This window comes from Dendrobates tinctorius, unplaced genomic scaffold (assembly GCF_039654945.1).
Source record: "Dendrobates tinctorius isolate UK_male_01 unplaced genomic scaffold, ASM3965494v1 ptg000265l, whole genome shotgun sequence".
Taxonomy (NCBI): domain Eukaryota; kingdom Metazoa; phylum Chordata; class Amphibia; order Anura; family Dendrobatidae; genus Dendrobates; species Dendrobates tinctorius.
Genome location: NW_027361932.1, coordinates 16,210,141 through 16,230,259, shown reverse-complemented (window position 1 = coordinate 16,230,259; position 20,119 = coordinate 16,210,141). Strand labels below are relative to the sequence as shown.

Here is a 20,119-nt window from a genome sequence, read left to right as displayed (position 1 = left end):
AGCCAGCAGGAAGGCTTAGAATTTTGTAATGCAATAATCCCTGACTAGATGTCTGTCAAACGCTATACCTATTGCAACATCTCACTCTGGATGAATTGCAGATAAGGAAGGTATTATTGTAGAATATAGAAGTGATTTGAACTGGCCCTGAAAAGATTTTTTCTTGTACGTGGCAGCAAGAATCTGTGGAGTAATGTAAGTAACACTGCCAGCTTTGATGAATTTCTGAGTACAGATGAATTAAAAAACATAAATTGGTTAATGAGTGCATGGTAAAAAACAGCAGCAAGGGTTAGAATTTATAAGGCAATAATCCCTGACTTGATGCCTGTCAAACACTATACCTACTGCACTTCACCCTACACGGATTGCAGATAAAAGGGGTATTATCATGACAGAAACGAATCTATTGGAATTAGCCCTGAAAAAAGCCATTACTTTAATTTAGCAGTTTCAAGGACTATTATTTCATCAACCCTGCTGGGGAATATTGTGGAGTGTTTCACATCTACTCAGCCTTATATGAAGGATACCAAGATCTTCTGTACTTACTGTACAAAATGTCATGTCCTGGCTGTGAAATCCTGTATGCAGTGTGAAAACTTCCAATGTGACAACCACCTGACAGCCCACAACAAGAACTAGATCATATACTAATGGAACCCATCAACTCTTTTGGTTTCAAGAAAATTTCCTTCAACTAGACAGTGGATCCACAGAAAAGCACTTTTCCCATTACTTAGGATGGCTTCACGGATCTTATATAGACCTGATGACGCTATGCGGCCAGGCAATCCCCACATGTTCATTGGCTGTCTAAAAGCAGCATTAAAAAAATATTTGCCGAGTAACGAGCATCCAGAGCACACTGATGCTCATCACTGCGATTACAAAAAGCTTCTCTGTGTGTATTCCGCACCCATGTTTGTGGGAGCTGATTTTTACGCACCAGTGTCCTTTCAAAAGCCGGCAATTCATATCCGGCTACAGTGAAATCACACTGCCATGTTATAATAGAAAAGATAGAGTACATGTATACACACATGTATATGTATATATATATATATATATATATATATATATATGTGTGTGTCAGTTACACACCCCTATGTATTTATATTTCATAGATAGATAGATGAAAAGGATAGAATAGATGGTTTACATTCAGTAAGTACATACAGAATAGGTAGATATGCTGTATAGGTGTGTGAAAAATAAAAATAGTATAGTATGTGTGAAGCTTAATGTTAATGTATTTAATATAAAAATATTTTTTGGAAAAAATGGGGTGGGCTCCCATGCAATTTTCCAAACCAGAGAGGGAAAGCCAGAGACTGGGGGCTGTTGTTTATAGACTGGGAAGGGGTTACTACCCATGGATCTTCCCATGCTATGAATATGAGCCCGCAGCTGTATATTTAGCCTTTATTGGCTATTTAAATAGGGGGACCCCCAAAAATGGCGTAGGGTCAACCTATAATTAATAGCCAGCAATTGCTATGCAGACAGCTGAGGGCTGATGTTAAAAGCCTAATGAGGGGCCATGGATAGTGGCCACTCCTGGCTAAAAACGACAGGTCTCAGCCGCCCCAGAAAAGACGCATCTCTAAAAGATGCGCCAATTCTGGCACATAGCCTTGCTCTTCCCACTGCCCTGTAGCGGTGGCATATGGGGTAATAGTTGTGGGGTTAATGTCACCTTTATATTGTAAGGTGACATAATGCCCGGCTTAGTAATGGAGAGGTGTCCATAAGGCACCTATCCATTACTAATCCTACAGTTGTTATAGGTTAAATAAAAACACAACAAGAAAAAAGTATTTTAATGAAATAACCACTAAGCACAGTTTGCCATCTTTATTATCCAAAATATTAGTATCAAGTCAATTACACTCATAGATGAAAGCACATGTAATATTTAAGTAGGTCCTTTTTTTAGAGGACCGGTGTTATGTAGGGCATGAGTAGATACTAACAGCACGGCCAAAAAGAGTAGTCCCATATCTTCAAATATGAAGCCACATAAGAAGGATAAAAAATACAAAGATAAAAAATGAGAAAAATAGTCCTTCCAATAACTATCTATTATCGGTCTACTAAAATAGATGTGACCAAATAACTACAAAGTTCACACTACCTCAAGTGTTAAATCCAGCAGAGAAATGCGCGTTTCCAGAAGATGAAGACAAAAATATATATTAGTTTGGAGTCACTTAACTTGTTGTTGATAGTCCGTTTTCCAATGGCAGCTTTGAGGCATCTGAAGGGGAGCGCTGTTCTGGCCAGTAACAGATGCTCACTATGCTGGGAGCTGCAAGCACATGCGTCGGTAGTAGAATGAGCGCATGTGCTTGCAGCTCCCGGCATAGTGAGCGTCTGTTACCGGCCGGAACAGCGCTCCCCTTCAGATGCCTCAAAGCTGCCATCGGATAACGGACTATCAACAACAAGTTAAGTGACTCCAAACTAATATATATTTTTTTTTTCCTCATCTTATGGAAACGCATATTTCCTTGCTGGATTTAACACTTGAGGTAGTGTGAACTTTGTAGTTATTCGGTCACATCTATTTTAGTAGACTGATAATAGATAGTTATTGGAAGGACTTTTACTCATTTTTTATCTTTATATTTTTTATCCTTCTTATGTGGCTTCATATTTGAAGATGGGGACATCTCTTTTTAGCCGCGCTATTCGTATCTACTCATGCCCTACATAACACTGGTCCTCTAAAAAAGGTACCTACTTAAATTTTACATGTGCTTTCATCTATGAGTGTAATTGACTTGCTACTAATATTTAGGCAATTAATTTCATCCACTATTTGCACTTTATTTTAACAGCGCAGTTATATACTTTTTATTTATTTGTTCTCCATATCCCTTAGTGTTTGAAATCTTTACTTGCAGCAGGCTCAAAGTGCTGAAACTAGCAGCGCTATTTTTCTTTGTACATATTTATTATCCAGCTAATCCATGCAACGCCCTCGTTCTCCTGTAACAAAACAAAAAAAAACAAAACAATAATATGCCTTACCTGTCCGCCGTTGTGTCGCATGCAGTAATCCATATCTGGGTCATATACAGTTTACAACCAGGACGGTGCCAAGATGCAACCATCCCGGCCGTAAACCACTGGTGAATGAATGAGATGCTGTTGGCGCAGACTCAGTGACTAGTGGTGACGTCACTGAGTCTGCCCTCCCTGCCGGCCTGAACTGCGATGAACTCTGGAGTGTGGGAAAATGTCAGTTCATTCTCCTATCTTCCTGAGTTCAGTGCGGGTCAGGTTGTGAGGAAACGCGGCATCAGTGATGTCAGCGATTATCACTGAGGCTGCGCTGACAGCATTTCCTCATTCATCAGTGGTTTACAGCCAGAACGGTCGCATCTTGGCACCATCCTGGTTGTAAACTGTATATACCCCAGATATGGATTATAGTGTGGGACAGAACGCTTTATTATTGTTGCTTTATTATTTTATGTTAATTACATTAGAACGAGGGCGTCGCAGGAATTAGGAGTACAATAAAGATGGGGAAACTGTGTTGTGTTTTATTTCATTAAAATACTTTATTCTGACACTGTCTTTATTTAACCCCTTAACAACTATTGGATTAGTAATGGATAGGTGTCTTATTAACACCTCTCCATTACTAAGCCGAGGGCTTGATGTCACCTTACAATACAAAGGCACATAAACCCCACAACTATTAGCCCACTTGCCACCACTACAGAGCAAGTTGGAAGGGAGAGGCTAAGTGCCGGAATTGGCGCATGTTAGAGTTGCGCCATTCCTGGAGCGGCTGCGGCAAATGTTTTTAGCTGGGGGGCAATAATCATGGTCCCTTCCTAGGCTATTAATATCTTCCCCCAGTCGCTGGCTTTCCCTTTTCTGGTTTTAAAAATTGGGCCAGAGCCAACGCCATTTGTCCCCCCCAAGAGAATCTTTTATTAATTACATACATGTCACCTAATTTGCACACACACTACCAATTGTATTGGTCACTGACATGTATATATCTACCTATTCTGCATATATTTAGTGTATGTAATCCATGTCTGCTATCCTGACACTTGCATTGCACTCGTCTATCTCTCCTGCATCAAAATTGGACCAATTTTTAAATTGCTAGTGTGTCTCCAGCCATACTCAGGTTTTCCCAAGCATGCTCGGCTGTTCTCCGAGTATTTGGGCGTGCTCGGAGATTTAGTTTGTATCACCGCAGCTGCATGATTTGCGGCTGCTACACAGCCTGAATACATGTGGGGATTGCCTGTTTGTTAGGAATTCCCCACATGTATTCAGGCTGTCTAGCAGCCACAAATCATGTGTGGCGCCCCCAGGGGTAAGGTCGCCGCACTGGCTTTGCCTTCCTCCAGGGGAGGGTAATGCCAGGCTTGGAGGCAGTGAAGGGTCTCTCTCGCAGTTTACCTATGCATACAACACAGTTCCACTCCAGGCCAGCAGGGGGAACTCTGAACCAAAATTAAGGGGAGGAGTGCTCCCTGAGGGCCAAGAGGAAGGAGTGGTGAGTTAGTCACACCAGCAGTAGAGCCAGAGAACCCTCGCCCTGCCAGTGGTGAACCTGTTATGCCCATGGTGAGTCTAAGAGTCCATAGGAGAATACTACCCAGTTTACCCACACTAGAGTTACGCAGGTCTACCCGTACCACACAAGGTATACCACCCATCAGATATCTTATAGCAAAGCAAAAGTGAATGTTGAAATTGTTTGTAAATATGTAACTGTTTTCGAGTTTTGTGCCTACAGGTAACTTGTAAGAGTTTCCCTTATTTATGGACAGAGTACCACAGGACTTGTGTGGTCAAAAACTTTCTTTGTAAATATTTCTCCATTTGCCCAGGAATGGACCATGGACATTGATGCTTGGGCTTATCATCATAGGACCATTTTTGAAGCACTTGGCTTTTGTAACTTTTTCATTTTTTTTTTTTTAAATCTTGTACAATTATTATTGTCTAACTGTATATATGCTTTTCATGTTTTGTTCAGCCCAGGAGTGCTGACTTTCACTAGGGGGGAATGTGGCGCCCCCAGGGGTAAGGTCGCCACACTGGCTTTGCCTTCCTCCAGGGGAGGGTAATGCCAGGCTTGGAGGCAGTGAAGGGTCTCTCTCGCAGTTTACCTATCCATACAACACAGTTCCACTCCAGGCCAGCAGGGGGAACTCTGAACCGAAATTAAGGGGATGAGTGCTCCCTGAGGGCCAAGAGGAAGGAGTGGTGAGTTAGTCTGCGGAGGGTGAAGTGTGCAGACATGTAGAGAGAAGCTGGAGGTTGAGCTGAGGAAAGAGAGCTCCCTCGCAGTGAGAGCGCATGATCTGGAGCCTGGTCTCCACAGCTGTATGGACACTGATGGTCCTACAGCAGATACCAGATGAGTAGGAGGCTGTAAATGCCCTACCCCCATCTAAGACTTGGAGGCACAACAGCACGCAGTGAGCCAGGAGAGGAATAGCGGCTACAGCTGTCTGCCATACAAGGAGTGAGAGTAGAAGAGAATTGAGAGGAACTTCAGTGTAACTCAGTACTAGCAGTACTTCATTCAAACAAGCGCTAGTAAGGAGACTGCACAGCCCTTCTGCTGAGAGAGAATCCTGAGCTGCTTCCAGGCTAGCCTGCTCCGATACCATCTGTAATCAGGAACCTGGACTGCAGTTATCAAGTAAAGGTACAGAAATTGCACCCCGCTGTGTCTTGTCTGCTTCCTACCTTTCCGGCACTGCTACATCCCCGTGCCAATCACATCTATACTGCCCTGGGACTACAGCTTCACCTGTGGGGAGCTTTTACATCTCTGCTGCGCCCTTCCATCAGTCCCAGCGGATCTGCATGCAGCATCGGCTTAACACCTCCCTTGCCGAGCACCACAGGTGGCATCACGAACTATTCATCTAACTACATTCCACCATTACATTCCCCCATTACTTGGGCGCCCAGGGCCACGGACCGGGTCACCACTGCTGTGACACATCCTGCTGACACCGGCCTGGTTCCGAGTACCCCAAAGCCCTGGGAGAGCGACCCACATGCAGCTGCGGCGACACAAACTAAATCTCTGAGCACGCCCAAATACTCAGAGAACACCCGAGCAGCGAGTGTACTCACTCATCACTAGTGCTAACATGCTAACAAATAGAGCTCTTTGTAAGTGTATGCTGATGCATTTCTCTATCTTTTTTAATCTTTATTGTTTGTGGTCTTGGTATCTGCCATTAACCTTAGAAGTTGCCACAGTGATATAATTTTTTAATTTTTTTTCCAGACAAATAAAAAACCATACGAAATCATAAAAAAATGTGAGATGATATTTGTCTATAGCCCAAAATAATAATAAGAAAAAATCAGCAACATTCATTGTGAACAGTAAAATTATGGTAACTACAGTGATCTTAATCTGTACAAGCTTCTCTGCTTCAAAGAAAATCACAGACACTTCTAATTTATTCAAGGTTATTGAAGAAAGTCCTTATTTTTACAGACAGTCTAATATACAGAAAATTACGATCCCTGGGTGAATTATTACGGTAAGTTAGTATTAGGATCTCTGTGTCATCCTGAATTTCTAGAATAAATGACAATACATTTTCTAGCTGGTTTTGCTTACTGGGAGGAGCTGAGGGCTATATATGATAGAGGAGTGCTGGTGAAGAGACACAAGAAAGCTCCACCTGTGATTATCTCATCTCTGGCTGTCTCACCATGATCAGTGCACTCACCCTCTGTCTCCTGACTGCACTTATCACAGGTACAGTAATAGTGAATTATATATATGGACATGATAGATTACGTATGAAACCTTGTCTCACAGACCTGACTGTTTTGTCTTCTGCAGTGTCCCAGGCTCAGCATTCAGTGACTCTGGAACCGTCTGTGATTACGGCATCTCCGGGTCTAAATGTGAGACTGTCCTGTACCCTAGGAGGGGGTCTCACTGTCAGCGGTAATAGAGTGATATTTACACAACAAAAAATTGGGAACAAACCCACATTCATTTTGGGTTATTTCACTGAATCCAACAACAAAAGAGGAGACGGGGTCCCAGCACGATTTGTGGGTTCCGCCTCTGGTAACATTGGATATCTAGACATTAATGGGGTGCATCCAGAGGATGATGCTGTATATTACTGTGCTACATGGACAGGCAGTCAGTATCACAGTGATGGTAGAGAATGAGGAAGGAACATAAATACTGACAGAGATGTATGCAGAGAGAACGGCCCCTACATACAAGGCTTCATTACTAGGAGCCGATCACCGTCCTGTAATGGAGAGTAAAACTTACACTATTTTGATGTTTTGGATGATAACACTGTTCTCTAACCAATAAAACAAAATGAATGGAATGTGGGACGGACTAAAAAGAATGAAGAAAAGGAATGAACAAAGCAACTTATAGGTCCAAAGATATGGAAAGGTATTATAGATTTCTAGGCGTCTTGGATATGAAATGTGCATGAATTTTATGTAGACAATTAGTAAATCAACATATATCCCATATAAACAGCTATATATTATATTCCCTGTGCTTTATAGGTGGGGAATGAACATGATACAGTGCCTTACAAAAGTATTCGACCCCCTGGAACTTTTCAACCTTTTCCCATATATCATTCTTCAAACATAAAGATACCAAATGTGAATTTTTGTTGAAGGATCAACAAGTGGGACACAATTGTGAAGTTGAATGAAATTTATTGGATATTTTAAATTTTTGTGGAAATTCAAAAACTGAAAAGTGGGGCGTGCAATATTATCCCCTTTCTGTCATGTGACGTACTATCCCGTCCATGTGTCCTGGGGCTTAATTCCCTTAATTACCGAATAGTACGTCATAGCGATCAGCGGCGCTCTCGTGGTGAGCGGCGTTGATCGCGGCCGGGTGTCAGCTGTGATAATCACAGCTGACACCCGGCACTATGTGTCAGGGGCGGTCACGGACCAACCCCGAGACGTTAACCCCTGGCACACTGCGATCAAACACGATCGCAGTGCATCGGGGTTTAGGGAAGCATCGGGAGGGGGCTCCCTCCGTGCTTCCCTGCGACCCCCACAGCAGCGCAATGTGCAGCGCCGCTGCGGAGGTCTCCTTCCCTGCAGGTCCCCAGATTCAAAATGGCGGCAGGGACCTTCGGGGGCCTGCAGGGAACTGGCTTCCTCAGTGCCTGCAAAGCGCAGGCACGAGGAAGCCTTCTGCACTGCCTGTGACAGATCGCTGATCTGTCACAGCGATCTGTGATGTGACAGATCAGCGATCTGTCACATGACAGTTATGTCCCCCCCAGGACATTGTAATAAAGTTAAAAAAAAAGTGTAAAAATAATTTCTAAAAAAAATCGCTTTTTTGGAAATAAAAAAACCCGAAAACAATAAAAGTACACATATTTGGTATCGTCGCGTCCGTAACAACCCGCCCTATAAAACTGTCCCATTAGTTAACCCCCTTAGCGAACCCCTTAAAAAATAAAAAAAAATAAAGCAAAAAATAATGCTTTAGTATCATAGCGCCGACCGAAAAGTGCAATAACGCGCGATCAAAAAGACGCATATAAATAACCATGGTACCGCTGAAAACATCATCTTGTCCCGCAAAAGACGAGCCACCATACAGCATCATCAGCAAAAAAATAAAAAAGTTATAGCTCGCAGAATAAAGCGAAGCAAAAAGAATTATTTTTTATATAAAATTGTTTTCATTGCATAAAAGCGCCAAAACATAAAAAAAAGACATAAATGAGGTATCGCTGTAACCGTACTGACCCGAAGAATAAAACCGCCTTATCAATTTTACCGCACGTGGAACGGTGTAAACGCACACCCCAAAAGAAATTCTTGAAATGCTGGTTTTTGTTCATTCTGCTTCCAAAAAATCGGAATAAAAAGCGATCAAAAAAGTCACGTGCCCGAAAATGGTACCAATAAAAAAGTCAACTCATCCCGCAAAAATAAGACCTCACATGACTCGGTGGGTCAAAATACGGAAAAATTATAGCTCTCAAAATATGGTGAAGTAAAAACTATTTGTCAGGAGCCCCGTACTGCACTTGCTCCCTGAGCCAGTGCGGGTGTCCTGAGTACAAAAACAGTGCTCAAAGATACCTGTGGAGCAGAGCAGCAGCAGTGACAATGCGTGCTTCAGAGTATCAGGACCTGAAGCACATGACTGCTGGGGGCATGGCCTAAGCTCCACAGAGCTAGGAGCAGCAGGGAAACTCCTAGAAAGGTAACTACAGGACAATGTTACCAAGGGGCATAGACAGAGACAAAAACCAGATGAAGCCAGGGTCAAAGCACAAGATAGCAATACAGTACCAAAGGGTTAGACAGAAAACCAGAAACGGGCAATAGACAGTACAATAGGGACAAACTGTAACGGAGTAACGATAGCCAAGCCAGGAGGTCAGAACCGGAGAAGATAATAGTACCAAAGCGAGAGATGGAGTACAGAGTGAGGGAACAGACCGGGTCATACACGGGAAGCAAACAAGCAACGCAGAATACACGCACACCAGGGGTCAGACACACCAGAACAACAGTATAGCTGACAGAGAACCCTGGTAAAGAGTGAGTATAAATACCCCTCCCAGATCCAGAAAGAGGCCACGAACACTTAACCCTGTGAGTACAGGGCAAGAACCCTGTTCAAACCATGATAGTACCCCCCTCTTAACGGGGAGCCACTGTACCCCCACGCTTGTCTGGGTATCTGGCTTGGAAAGCCCGCACCAGACGATCAGCATGCACCGAACTGGCCGGATCCCATGACCGATCCTCCAGAGAGTACCCCTTCCAGAGTATCAGATACTGGAGTCGCCGGCGCACCCACCGGGAGTCAACAATGTGCCCTACTTCATACTCCAGCTGCCCCTCTACCAGCACCGGCGGAGCATTTGATGAGTGATCCTCTCTCACCGTCCCCACAGGCTTTAACAGGGACCTGTGGAAGACATCAGAAATTTTAAAGGAGGTGGGCAGCTGCAGTCGGTAGGCTACTGGGTTAACAACCTCCACAACTTTGTATGGGCCAATAAACTTGGGGCCCAGCTTTATAGATGGTATCTTAAACTTGATATTGCGGGTGGATAGCCACACCTCCTCTACTGCAAATGCTGGACCTGGCCCCCTCCTCCTGTCAGCAAACCGCTTATAGTTTTCCTGGGCCTTGGAAATATTCCTCTGAACCTCCCTCCAAAGAAATCTAAGACGTTGTGTCGCACCCTCAGCTCCAGGACAACCTGAATCCATGCGGGAAAACTCTCCAAAATGTGGGTTAAATCCATAGTTGATCGGAAAGGGAGACTTCCCAGTAGATTGACTCACACGACCGTTGAATGTAAACTCTGCTATGGGCAATACCTCACACCAGTCCTCCTGCCTGGAAGAGGCCAAGCATCTCAGAATCTGCTCCAACGATTGGTTCGTGCACTCTGTCTGTCCATTAGACTCTGGGTGGTACGCAGAGGAGAAGGACAACGAAATCCCTAGCTTTTTGCAAAAAGCCCTCCAGAACCTGGCTACAAACTGTACCCCTCTGTCTGACACCACATTCATAGGCACTCCATGCAACCTAATTATATGCTGCATAAATAAGCGGGCCAGGGTTTCAGCAGATGGTAACGCGGGGAGAGATAAAAAGTGGGCTTGTTTTGAAAACATCCACCACCACCCATATCACCGAGTTGCCCCTGGAAGGAGGAAGATTTGTGATAAAATCCATGGACAAATGTGTCCATGGTCTATCCGGAATTAGCAAAGGCACCAACTCCCCGGCCGGCCGGACCTGAGAACTTTTAGAACGAGCGCACACCCCACATACAGTCACAAACTTTTTAATATTTGTTACCATAGAGGGCCACCAGAAACCCCTCGCAATTGCCCCCTGGGTAGCTGCAATCCCAGGATGAGCACTCAACATAGAATCATGAAATTCCTGCATAAGTCCGAGACGGAAACGTTCCGGTACAAACAATTTACCTGGAGGTTTACCGCCCGAGCCTGGGCCTCCAAAATCCCTCTCTGTAACTCAGATGAGATTTCGGCCACCACAACTCCTGGCTGAAGAATGGAGGAGGGAGGTTCTGGAGGGGACACCGAATCAAAGCTTCGGGATAAGGCATCAGCCTTGATGTTTTTAGATCACGGGCGGAATGTGATGGTAAACTGAAATCGAGAAAAAAAAGCGCCCACCGAGCCTGTCTGGGGGTCAATCTCTTGGCAGACTCGATATAGGCCAATTTTTTGTGATCAGTGATGACTGTAATGGGATGAACAGCCCCCTCCAGGAAATGCCTCCATTCTTCAAAAGCCAACTTTACTGCCAACAACTCTCTATTGCCGACATTGTAATTTCTCTCGGCAGAGGAAAATTTTTTAGAGAAGAAGGCGCAAGGCCTCAGATTAGTAAGGGTAGGAGGGCCCTGAGACAAAACTGCCCCCACCCCTACTTCTGAGGCGTCAACCTCCACAACAAAAGGTCTTGAGGGGTGGGGTTTACCAATACAGGGGCTGAAGAAAAGCACTTTTTTAATGTCATGAAAGAATTTTTTGCAGCTACAGACCAATTTTTTTTACCTCAGCTCCCTTGAGAGTGAGGTCCGTTAGAGGCTTTACCATCTGCGAGAAGCCCTTAATAAATTTCCTATAAAAGTTGGCAAAGCCCAAAAATCGCTGCAGCCCTTTCAAGTCATGAGACTGCACCCATTCCGTAACAGCCTGGACCTTCTTAGGATCCATGCGGAACCCTGACACAATCAACCCCAGAAAGGATACTTCTTGCATGAAAAATGAGCATTTTTCCAACTTGGCATACAAATGATTCTCACTCAGTCTCAGGAGAACCATCCGCAAATGGTGCAAGTGAGCTTGACTGTCCACCGAGTACACCAGAATGTCATCCAAATAGATAACCACAAAACGACCAATTAAATCAGAGAAAATTGCATTAATAAAATTCTGAAAAACAGCAGGAGCGTTGGTGAGACCAAAGGGGATAACCAAGTTTTTGAACAGCCCTTCAGTCGTCAGGAATGCTGTTTTCCATTCGTCCCCTTCCCGGACTGTTATAAGGTTATATGCCCCACGTAAATCCAGTTTAGAAATCCACTTGGCCCCGGTGAGTTGGTTACATAGATCAGGAATTAGGGGGAGAGGGTATGTATTTTTCACAGTAATTTTGTTTAATTCCCGAAAGTCGAGGCACGGCCGCAAACCACCATCTTTTTTCGTAAGAAAAAAGCCCGCTGCCACAGGTGAAACAGAAGGCTTAATAAGCCCTTTGCGGAGACTCTTGGTAATGTACTCCTTCATGGCTAGACGTTCGGGCCTGGACAAATTGAACAGGTGAGCCTTGGGTAACTTGGCTCCAGGGACTAGATTAATGGCACAATCAAAGGGTCTATGTGGTGGTAGCACCTCAGCCTCACTTTCAAAAAATACATCTTCAAAATCTTTCAGGTACTCCGGAATACCTTCCAGATCGACAGACGACATTGACACAGATTTTACTTTGGTGACAAGAGTTGTCAAGTTACAACATAGACCGTTAGCCATACAACCCCACTGAATGATCTCCCCCGTGACCCAGTCAATAGTAGGATTGTGACGTTGAAGCCGAGGCATACCCAGTATCAGTCCAGCCGGCAGATTATTTAGAACAAAACACCTTAATTTTTCCACGTGAGTGGAACCCACTTTCAGAGAAAAGGTATTAGTCATGAAACAAATTCCCTCCTGGGTGATAGGAGAAGAATCAATTGCCACGATTTTAAAAGGATCTTTTAACCTCACCATCCCTATCTTATGAAAAGTCACAACTTTGGCATCGATCAGATTAATAGAAGAACCACAGTCAACAAAGGCGGTAGTCACAGCCGGACCGCCTGTAAGTTCTAGTTCCACCGGAAGCAGAATTTTAGTAAGTGAGGAAAAGGGTACCTGGGAGTCTGGACAACCTCCTCGATTGTTACCCAGACTCGGTCGTTTTCCTGACGGCTTCACTGAAGAAGGGCAAGAAGGAAAGTTCCTTCTCCAATGTCCAGCGGATCCACAGTAAAAGCACAATTGGTTGTTTCTATGGTGTCTCCTCTCTTTTTCCTTCAATGACGTGGCACCAACCTCCATGGGCTCAGGACTAGATGCAAAGTCTCTCAGATTAGAGAATAAAGGGGTCTCCTGCAGTATGACCCCTCTTGCCCGCAGCCTACGGTCCATGCAGACAGCCTGGATCATAGCGTCCTCCAAAGAATCCAGTGGAGGATGAAGGGCTAGGGCATCTTTCAAATGTTCGGACAGGCCTCTACAGAACAAACCCCGGAGGGAAGCATCATCCCAGGAGACCTCCACTGCCCAGCGTCTGAACTCAGAGTAGAACCATTCAGCAGAGTTCCTCCCCTGTGTCACACTCATCACCATATCCTCTGCCAGACGCACTCTATCAGGCTCATCATAAATGTGCCCCAGAGCCTTAAAGAACAAATTCACTGACATACGTTCAGGAGTAGAGGAAGAGAGCGAGAAAGCCCATGCCTGTGGAACCCCCCGAAGTAGAGAAATGACGACCCCATCCTCTGGAACTCATCCCCGGAGGAGCGGGGCCTCAGAGAAAAAAAAAGCTTGCATCCTTTTCTGAACGACCTGAACTCCCTTTTATCCCCTGAGAAAAGGTCTGGCAATTTGACCGGAGATTCAGGGGATGCCAATGACACATCTCTATCCCCAGCACTAGGATCCCCTGCAGCGACAGCCCCCTGCCCAGTATCCACCAACTGTTGTTGGGTCTGGGCCATCGTGCGCTGTTCCACATTAAGTTTGTGGAACATTTGGGTCAGGTGCTTGACCTGATCAGCCAAAGCTTGTATGCGATCCATGAAGATAACACTTTTTTTTTTTCCTTCAGAGGAAAAAAAAACTGAAATGGTCAGCTATAATGTCAGGAGCCCCGCACAGCACTTGCTCACTGAGCCAGTGCAGGTGTCCTGAGTACAAAAACAGTGCTCAAAGATACCTGTGGAGCAGAGCAGCAGCAGTGACAATGCGTGCTTCAGAGTATCAGGACCTGAAGCACATGACTGCTGGGGGCATGGCCTAAGCTCCACAGAGCTAGGAGCTGCAGGGAAACTCCTAGTAAGGTAACTACAGGACAATGTTACCAAGGGGCATAGACAGAGACAAAAACCAGATGAAGCCAGGGTCAAAGCACAAGATAGCAATACAGTACCAAAGGGTTAGACAGAATGGATAGTCAGGACGTAGCAATAGATCAGAAAATGAGAACGGGCAATAGATGGTACAATAGGGACAAACTGTAACGGAGTAACGATAATCAAGCCAGGAGGTCAGAACCGGAGAAGACAATAGTACCAAAGCGAGAGACGGAGTACAGAGTGAGGGAACAGACCGGGTCATACACGGGAAGCAAACAAGCAACGCAGAATACACGCACACCAGGGGTCAGACACACCAGAACAACAGTATAGCTGACAGAGAACCCTGGTAAAGAGTGAGTATAAATACCCCTCCCAGATCCAGAAAGAGGCCACGAACAATTAACTCTGTGAGTGCAGGGCAAGAACCCTGTTCAAACCATGACACTATTTTTACAATAAAAAGCGTCTTTTAGCGTATGACAGCTACCAAAAATAAAAACCCACCATAAATAGTAAATCAAACCCCCTGTTATCACCCCCTTAGTTAGGGAAAAATAATAAAATTAAAAAAATGTATTTCCATTTTCCCGTTAGGGCTAGGGTTAGGGCAGAGATTAGGGTTAGGGGTGTGTTGGGGTTAGGTTTGGAGTTAGAATTGGGGGGTTTCCACTGTTTGGGCACATCAGGGGGTCTCCAAACGCAACATGGCATCTCATCTCAATTCCAGCCAATTCTGCGTTGAAAAAGTCAAATGGTGCTCCTTCTGTTCCAAGCTCTGCCATGTGCCCAAACAGTGTTCTACCCCCACATATGGTGTATCAGCCTACTCAGGACAAATTGCAAAACAACTTTTGGGGTCCAATTTCTCCAGGTACCATGAGGAAAATAAAAAATTGGAGGCAAAAACATCATTTTTGTGGAAAAAAATATGATTTTTGTATTTTCACAACCGGGCGTTATAAACTTCTGTGAAGCACTTAGGGGTTCAAAGTGCTCACCACACATCTAGATAAGTTCCGTGGGGGGTCTAGTTTCCAAAATGGGGTCACTTATGGGGACTTTCAACAGTTTAGGCACATCAGAGGCTCTCCAAACGCGACATGACACCCGCAGACCATTCCATCAAAGTCTCCATTCCAAAACGTCACTATTTCCCTTCCGAGCCCCGACGTATGCCCATACAGTAGTTTTCTCCCACATATAGGGTATCTGCGTACTCGGGACAAATTGGACAACAACTTTTGGGGTCCAACTTCTCCTGTTTCCATTGGGAAAATAAAAAAATTGGGGACTAAAAGATCATGTTTGTGGAAAAAATACGATTTTTTTATTTTCACGCCTGGGCGTTATAAACTTCTGTGAAGCCCTTGGGGGTTCAAAGTGCTCACCACACATCTAGATAAGTTCCTTGGGGGGGTCTAGTTTCCAAAATGGTGTCATTTGTGGGGGGTTTCCACTGTTTAGGCACATCAGGGGCTTTCCAAACGCGTCATGGCGTCAAATCCCAATTCCAGCCAAAAAAGTCAAATTGCGCTGCTTCCCTTCCGAGCTCTGCCATGCGCCCAAATAGTGGTTTACCCCCACATATGGGGTATCAGCGTACTGAGGACAAATTGCACAATAACTTTTGGGGTCCTGTTACCCTTGGAAACATAAAAATTGAGGGTGAAAAGATCATTTTTGTGGAAAAAATATGATTTTTTAATTGTACGGCTGTACGTTATAAACTTCTATGAAGCCCTTGGGGGTTCAAAGTTCTTACCACATATCTAGATAAGTTCCTTGGGGGGGTCTAGTTTCCAAAATGGGGTTACTTGTGGGGTTTCCAGTGTTTAGGTACATCAGGGGCTCTCCAAACGTGACATGGTGTCCGATCTGAATTCCAGCCAATTTTGCATTGAAAAAGTCAAATGGCGCTCCTTCCCTTCTGAGCTCTGCCATGCGCCGAAACAGTGGTTCCCCCCGACACATCAGGTATCGGCGTACTCAGGAGAAATTGCACAATAACTTTTGCTGTCCGATTTCTCCTGTTACCCTTGGTAAAATAAAAAAAAATTCCTGTGAAGCACCTGAAGGGTTAATAAACTTCTTGGATGGTTTTGAGCACCTTGAGGGGTGTAGTTTTTAGAATGGTGTCACTTTTGGGTATTTTCTATCATATAGATTACTCAAAGTGACTTCAAATGTGATGTGGTCCGTAAAAATAAAATGGTGTTGCAAAAATGAGAAATCGCTTGTCAACTTTTAACCCTTATAACTTCCTAACAAAAAAAATTTTGGTTCCAAAATTGTGCTGATGTAAAGTAAACATGTGTGAAATGTTATTTATTAAGTTTTTTGAGTGCCATATCTCTATGATTTAAGAGCATAAAAATTCAAAGTTGGAAAATTGCAAAATTTTCACCAAATTTCCATTTTTTTCACAAATAAACGCAAGTTATTTGAATTAAATTTTTACCAATAACATGAAGTACAATATGTCACGAGAAAGCAAAGTCAGAATCACTGGGATCCATGGAAGCGTTTCAGAGTTAGTACCTCATAAAGGGACAGTGGTCAGAATGGTAAAAATTGGCCCGGTCATGAACGTGCAAACCACCCTTGGGGGGTTAAGGGGTTATTCGGCCCCTTTAACTTAATACTTTGTTGCGCCACCTTTTGCTGCGATTACAGCTGCAAGTCACTTGGGGTATGTCTCTATCAGTTTTGTACATCAAAAGACTGAAATTCTTGCCCATTCTTCCTTGGCAAACAGCTCGAGCTCAGTCAGGTTTGATGGAGATCGTTTGTGAACAGCAGTTTTCAGCTCTTTCCACAGATTCTCGATTGGATTCAGATCTGGACTTTAAGGCTGTGTGCCCACGTTGCGTTTTTTAAACGTTTCCGCAGCGCATTTAGGCGCACGTTTCTGCTGCAGAAACACTTAAGAAAAGCATCCCATGGAAACTTAATGGAATCCGCACATGTTGTGCTAATGGTGCGTTTTTTTCCGCTGCGGAAACGCTAAGCAGAAAAAACGCAGCATGTTCATTAATTTCCGCATACATTCAATTGTATTGCAAAAACGCATAGGAAACCGCATGCTAAAACGCTTAACAAAAGCGTCAAAAATGCTTACAAAAGTGCTTCATAAAACGCATGCGTTTTCACAGGAAGAAGATGTGCATTTCCTCTCAGGAATATTCTGCATGAAAAACGCTACGTGGGTACATAGCCTGACTTGGCCATTCTAACACCTGGATACGTTTATTTGTGAACCATTCCATTGTAGATTTTGCTTTGTTTGGGATCATTGTCTTGGAAGACAAATCTCCGTGCCTGTCTCAGGTCTTTTGCAGACTCCAACAGGTTCTCTTCAAGAATGGTCCTGTATTTGGCTCCATCCATCTTCCCATCAATTTTAACCATCTTCCCTGTCCCTGCTGAAGAAAAGCAGCCCCAAACCATGATGCTGCCACCACCATGTTTGACAGTGGGGATGGTGTGTTAAGGGTGATGAGCTGTGTTGTCTTTACGCCAAACATATCGTTTGGCATTGTTGCCAAAAAGTTCGATTTTGGTTTCATCTGATCAGAGCACCTTCTTCCACATGTTTGGTGTGTCTCCCAGGTGGCTTGTTGCAAACTTTAAATTACACTTTTTATGGATATCTTTGAGAAATGGCTTTCTTCTTGCCACTCTTCCATAAAGGCCAGATTTGTGTAGTGTACGACTGATTGTTGTCCTATGGACAGACTGTCCCACCTCAGCTGTAGATCTCTGCAGTTCATCCAGAGAGATCATTGGCCTCTTGGCTACATCTCTGATCAGTCTTCTTGTTTGAGATGAAAGTTTAGAGGGACGGCCGGGTCTTGGTAGATTTGCAGTGGTATAATACTCCTTCCATTTCAATATGATTGCTTGCACAGTGCTCCTTGGGATGTTTAAAGTTTTGGAAATCATTTTGTATCCAAATCCGGCTTCAAACTTCTCCACAACAGTATCACGGACCTGATGCATATAGAGAAAAACGGCGATCAAAAAAGTCCAATACAATTAGATACAAAAATAATTTTATCAAGGTATATCAGGAATAAAGGAAGTGGTGGGATAGGAGACAATTGACCATATAAAACACATGGGCAAAAATGGGGCACACAGAGGGTAACAGGACCAAAGGGATGTACATAGTTTTATCATAGCATAGTAGCAAAATTTAAAAATTATCATGAATATATTGCACCATCCCAAAACATAATAATATGACCAGTCATGGTATACAAAATCCAGGCACAAGTATGATTATCCCAAACAGCAAAGCGTACAACCTCACATGGTATACAAATGATGTAATAATAGCAAAGGATAAATTCACAAGATAGTATTATCTTTCCGGGTCTGTAAATGAAGTCCACCCTGACGTGCCCCCCCCCCCGACGCACGTTTCGGCTAGATGGCCTTTATGAAGGGGTGGAAGGAAGTAGGAAACAGGGGTTATTTAAAATATAGAGTCCACCAATGAGGCTGTGAGATTTGCACACATGATCAGGTAAACCAATAGTATAATGTATTTAATCTGCATCCCATAAGATGGCGCCTATCATCATGGAAACGCCCGTTACAACACCCCAAAAATTGTGATGTGCCATAGAAATAAAACAGCCACAGTGTAGTATAAGAGGAGGAAAGGGCAAGGAGAGGAAGTAGTTAATTTGTAATTTTATTCTGCACCGCGGATTGCGGTCATAAATCTGTAAATAAAACCGAGGGGATAGCTGGGTAAACACCTCCCACTGAGTGTCATAGTCCGCGACACGTCCGCCCATGATGAAGCGCGCGTGACCACGGCAAACAGGAAAATACACCGGAGCCAGACAGAATGAATCCCTCCCACCGTGTGTCATGGTTCGCGTCACGTCCGACCATGGTGACGCGTGCGTAACCACGGCAACCAAGACAACAGATGGCGTTGGCATCACATGTCCGGTGACGTCATAGGCATGTGACAGTTCACCAGGCAACGGCTGATGCCGAGAGCCGCCGGGTGTAAACGAAGCAGTGGCCCACACGCGTGCTGGGAGGACGTGAGCAACCAAGGTGGTATGGTGGTTTAGGGAACTGTTACTATAATATAATTAAAGAAAATAAATAATGAATGGCACATATAAGTTAGTAAATATCAGGGGATGAAAGGATGGCAACAATTAACATGTCATATTGACACTACACAGGGCAATTACATGGTGAGAAGCACACAAATGGGAAACAGATAATTTTTGAAAAAATCCAAAAAATATCACGGACCTGCCTGTTGTGTTCCTTGGTCTTCATGATGCTTTTTGTGCATCAAACAGAACCCTGAGACTATCACAGAGCAGGTGCATTTATACGAAGACTTGATTACACACACACAGGTGGATTATATTTATTATCATTAGTCATTTAGGACAACATTGGATCATTCAGAGATCCACAATGAACTTCTGGAGTGAGTTTGCTGCACTGAAAGTAAAGGGGCCGAATAATATTGCACGCCCCAATTTTCAGTTTTCGAATTTCCACAGAAGAATATTTAGAATTGAGAGTCCTTAGTGGTTGATATCTTTAAATGGCTAGCTGAAAAGATGGTAACAAATTGCAAGCTTTTCAGTTAGCCATTAAAAGGACTCAATTCTAAATATTCTTCTATCTACTGGCTAACACGGTGCAAAGATATATATCTTTCCTGAATTTCCTCAAAAATTTAAAATAACCAATACATTTCATTCAACGTCACAATTGTGTCCCACTTGTTGATTCTTCACCAAAAATTTACATTTGGTATCTTTATGTTTGAAGCATGATATGTGGGAAAAGGTTGAAATACTTTTGCAAGGCACTGTATATATGTAGATAATAGGAGAATAAACACATAGCCCATATAAACAGGTGTATATTATTTTCCCTGAGCTTTATAGGTGGGGAATGAACAT

At 43.8% G+C, this 20,119-nt stretch overlaps 1 protein-coding gene and 1 long non-coding RNA gene across 5 annotated transcripts in view; one reads left to right on the top strand and one right to left on the bottom strand.

The window, feature by feature from the left end:
• The window catches only part of LOC141069522 (uncharacterized), a 209,683-nt gene that overhangs the window by 8,907 nt on the left and 180,657 nt on the right, over positions 1-20,119 (bottom strand). The gene's annotated exons all lie outside the window — the stretch shown is intronic.
• The window catches only part of LOC141069520 (immunoglobulin lambda-1 light chain-like), a 1,030,357-nt gene continuing 1,016,932 nt past the window's right edge, over positions 6,695-20,119 (top strand). For both annotated transcript variants that reach the window (XM_073559153.1, XM_073559155.1), the window contains exons 1-2: positions 6,695-6,772; positions 6,860-7,177. In XM_073559153.1, the coding sequence (XP_073415254.1) occupies positions 6,727-6,772; positions 6,860-7,177 (364 nt within the window). In that variant the 5' untranslated portion in view covers positions 6,695-6,726. The remainder of the gene's footprint in view (positions 6,773-6,859; positions 7,178-20,119) is intronic.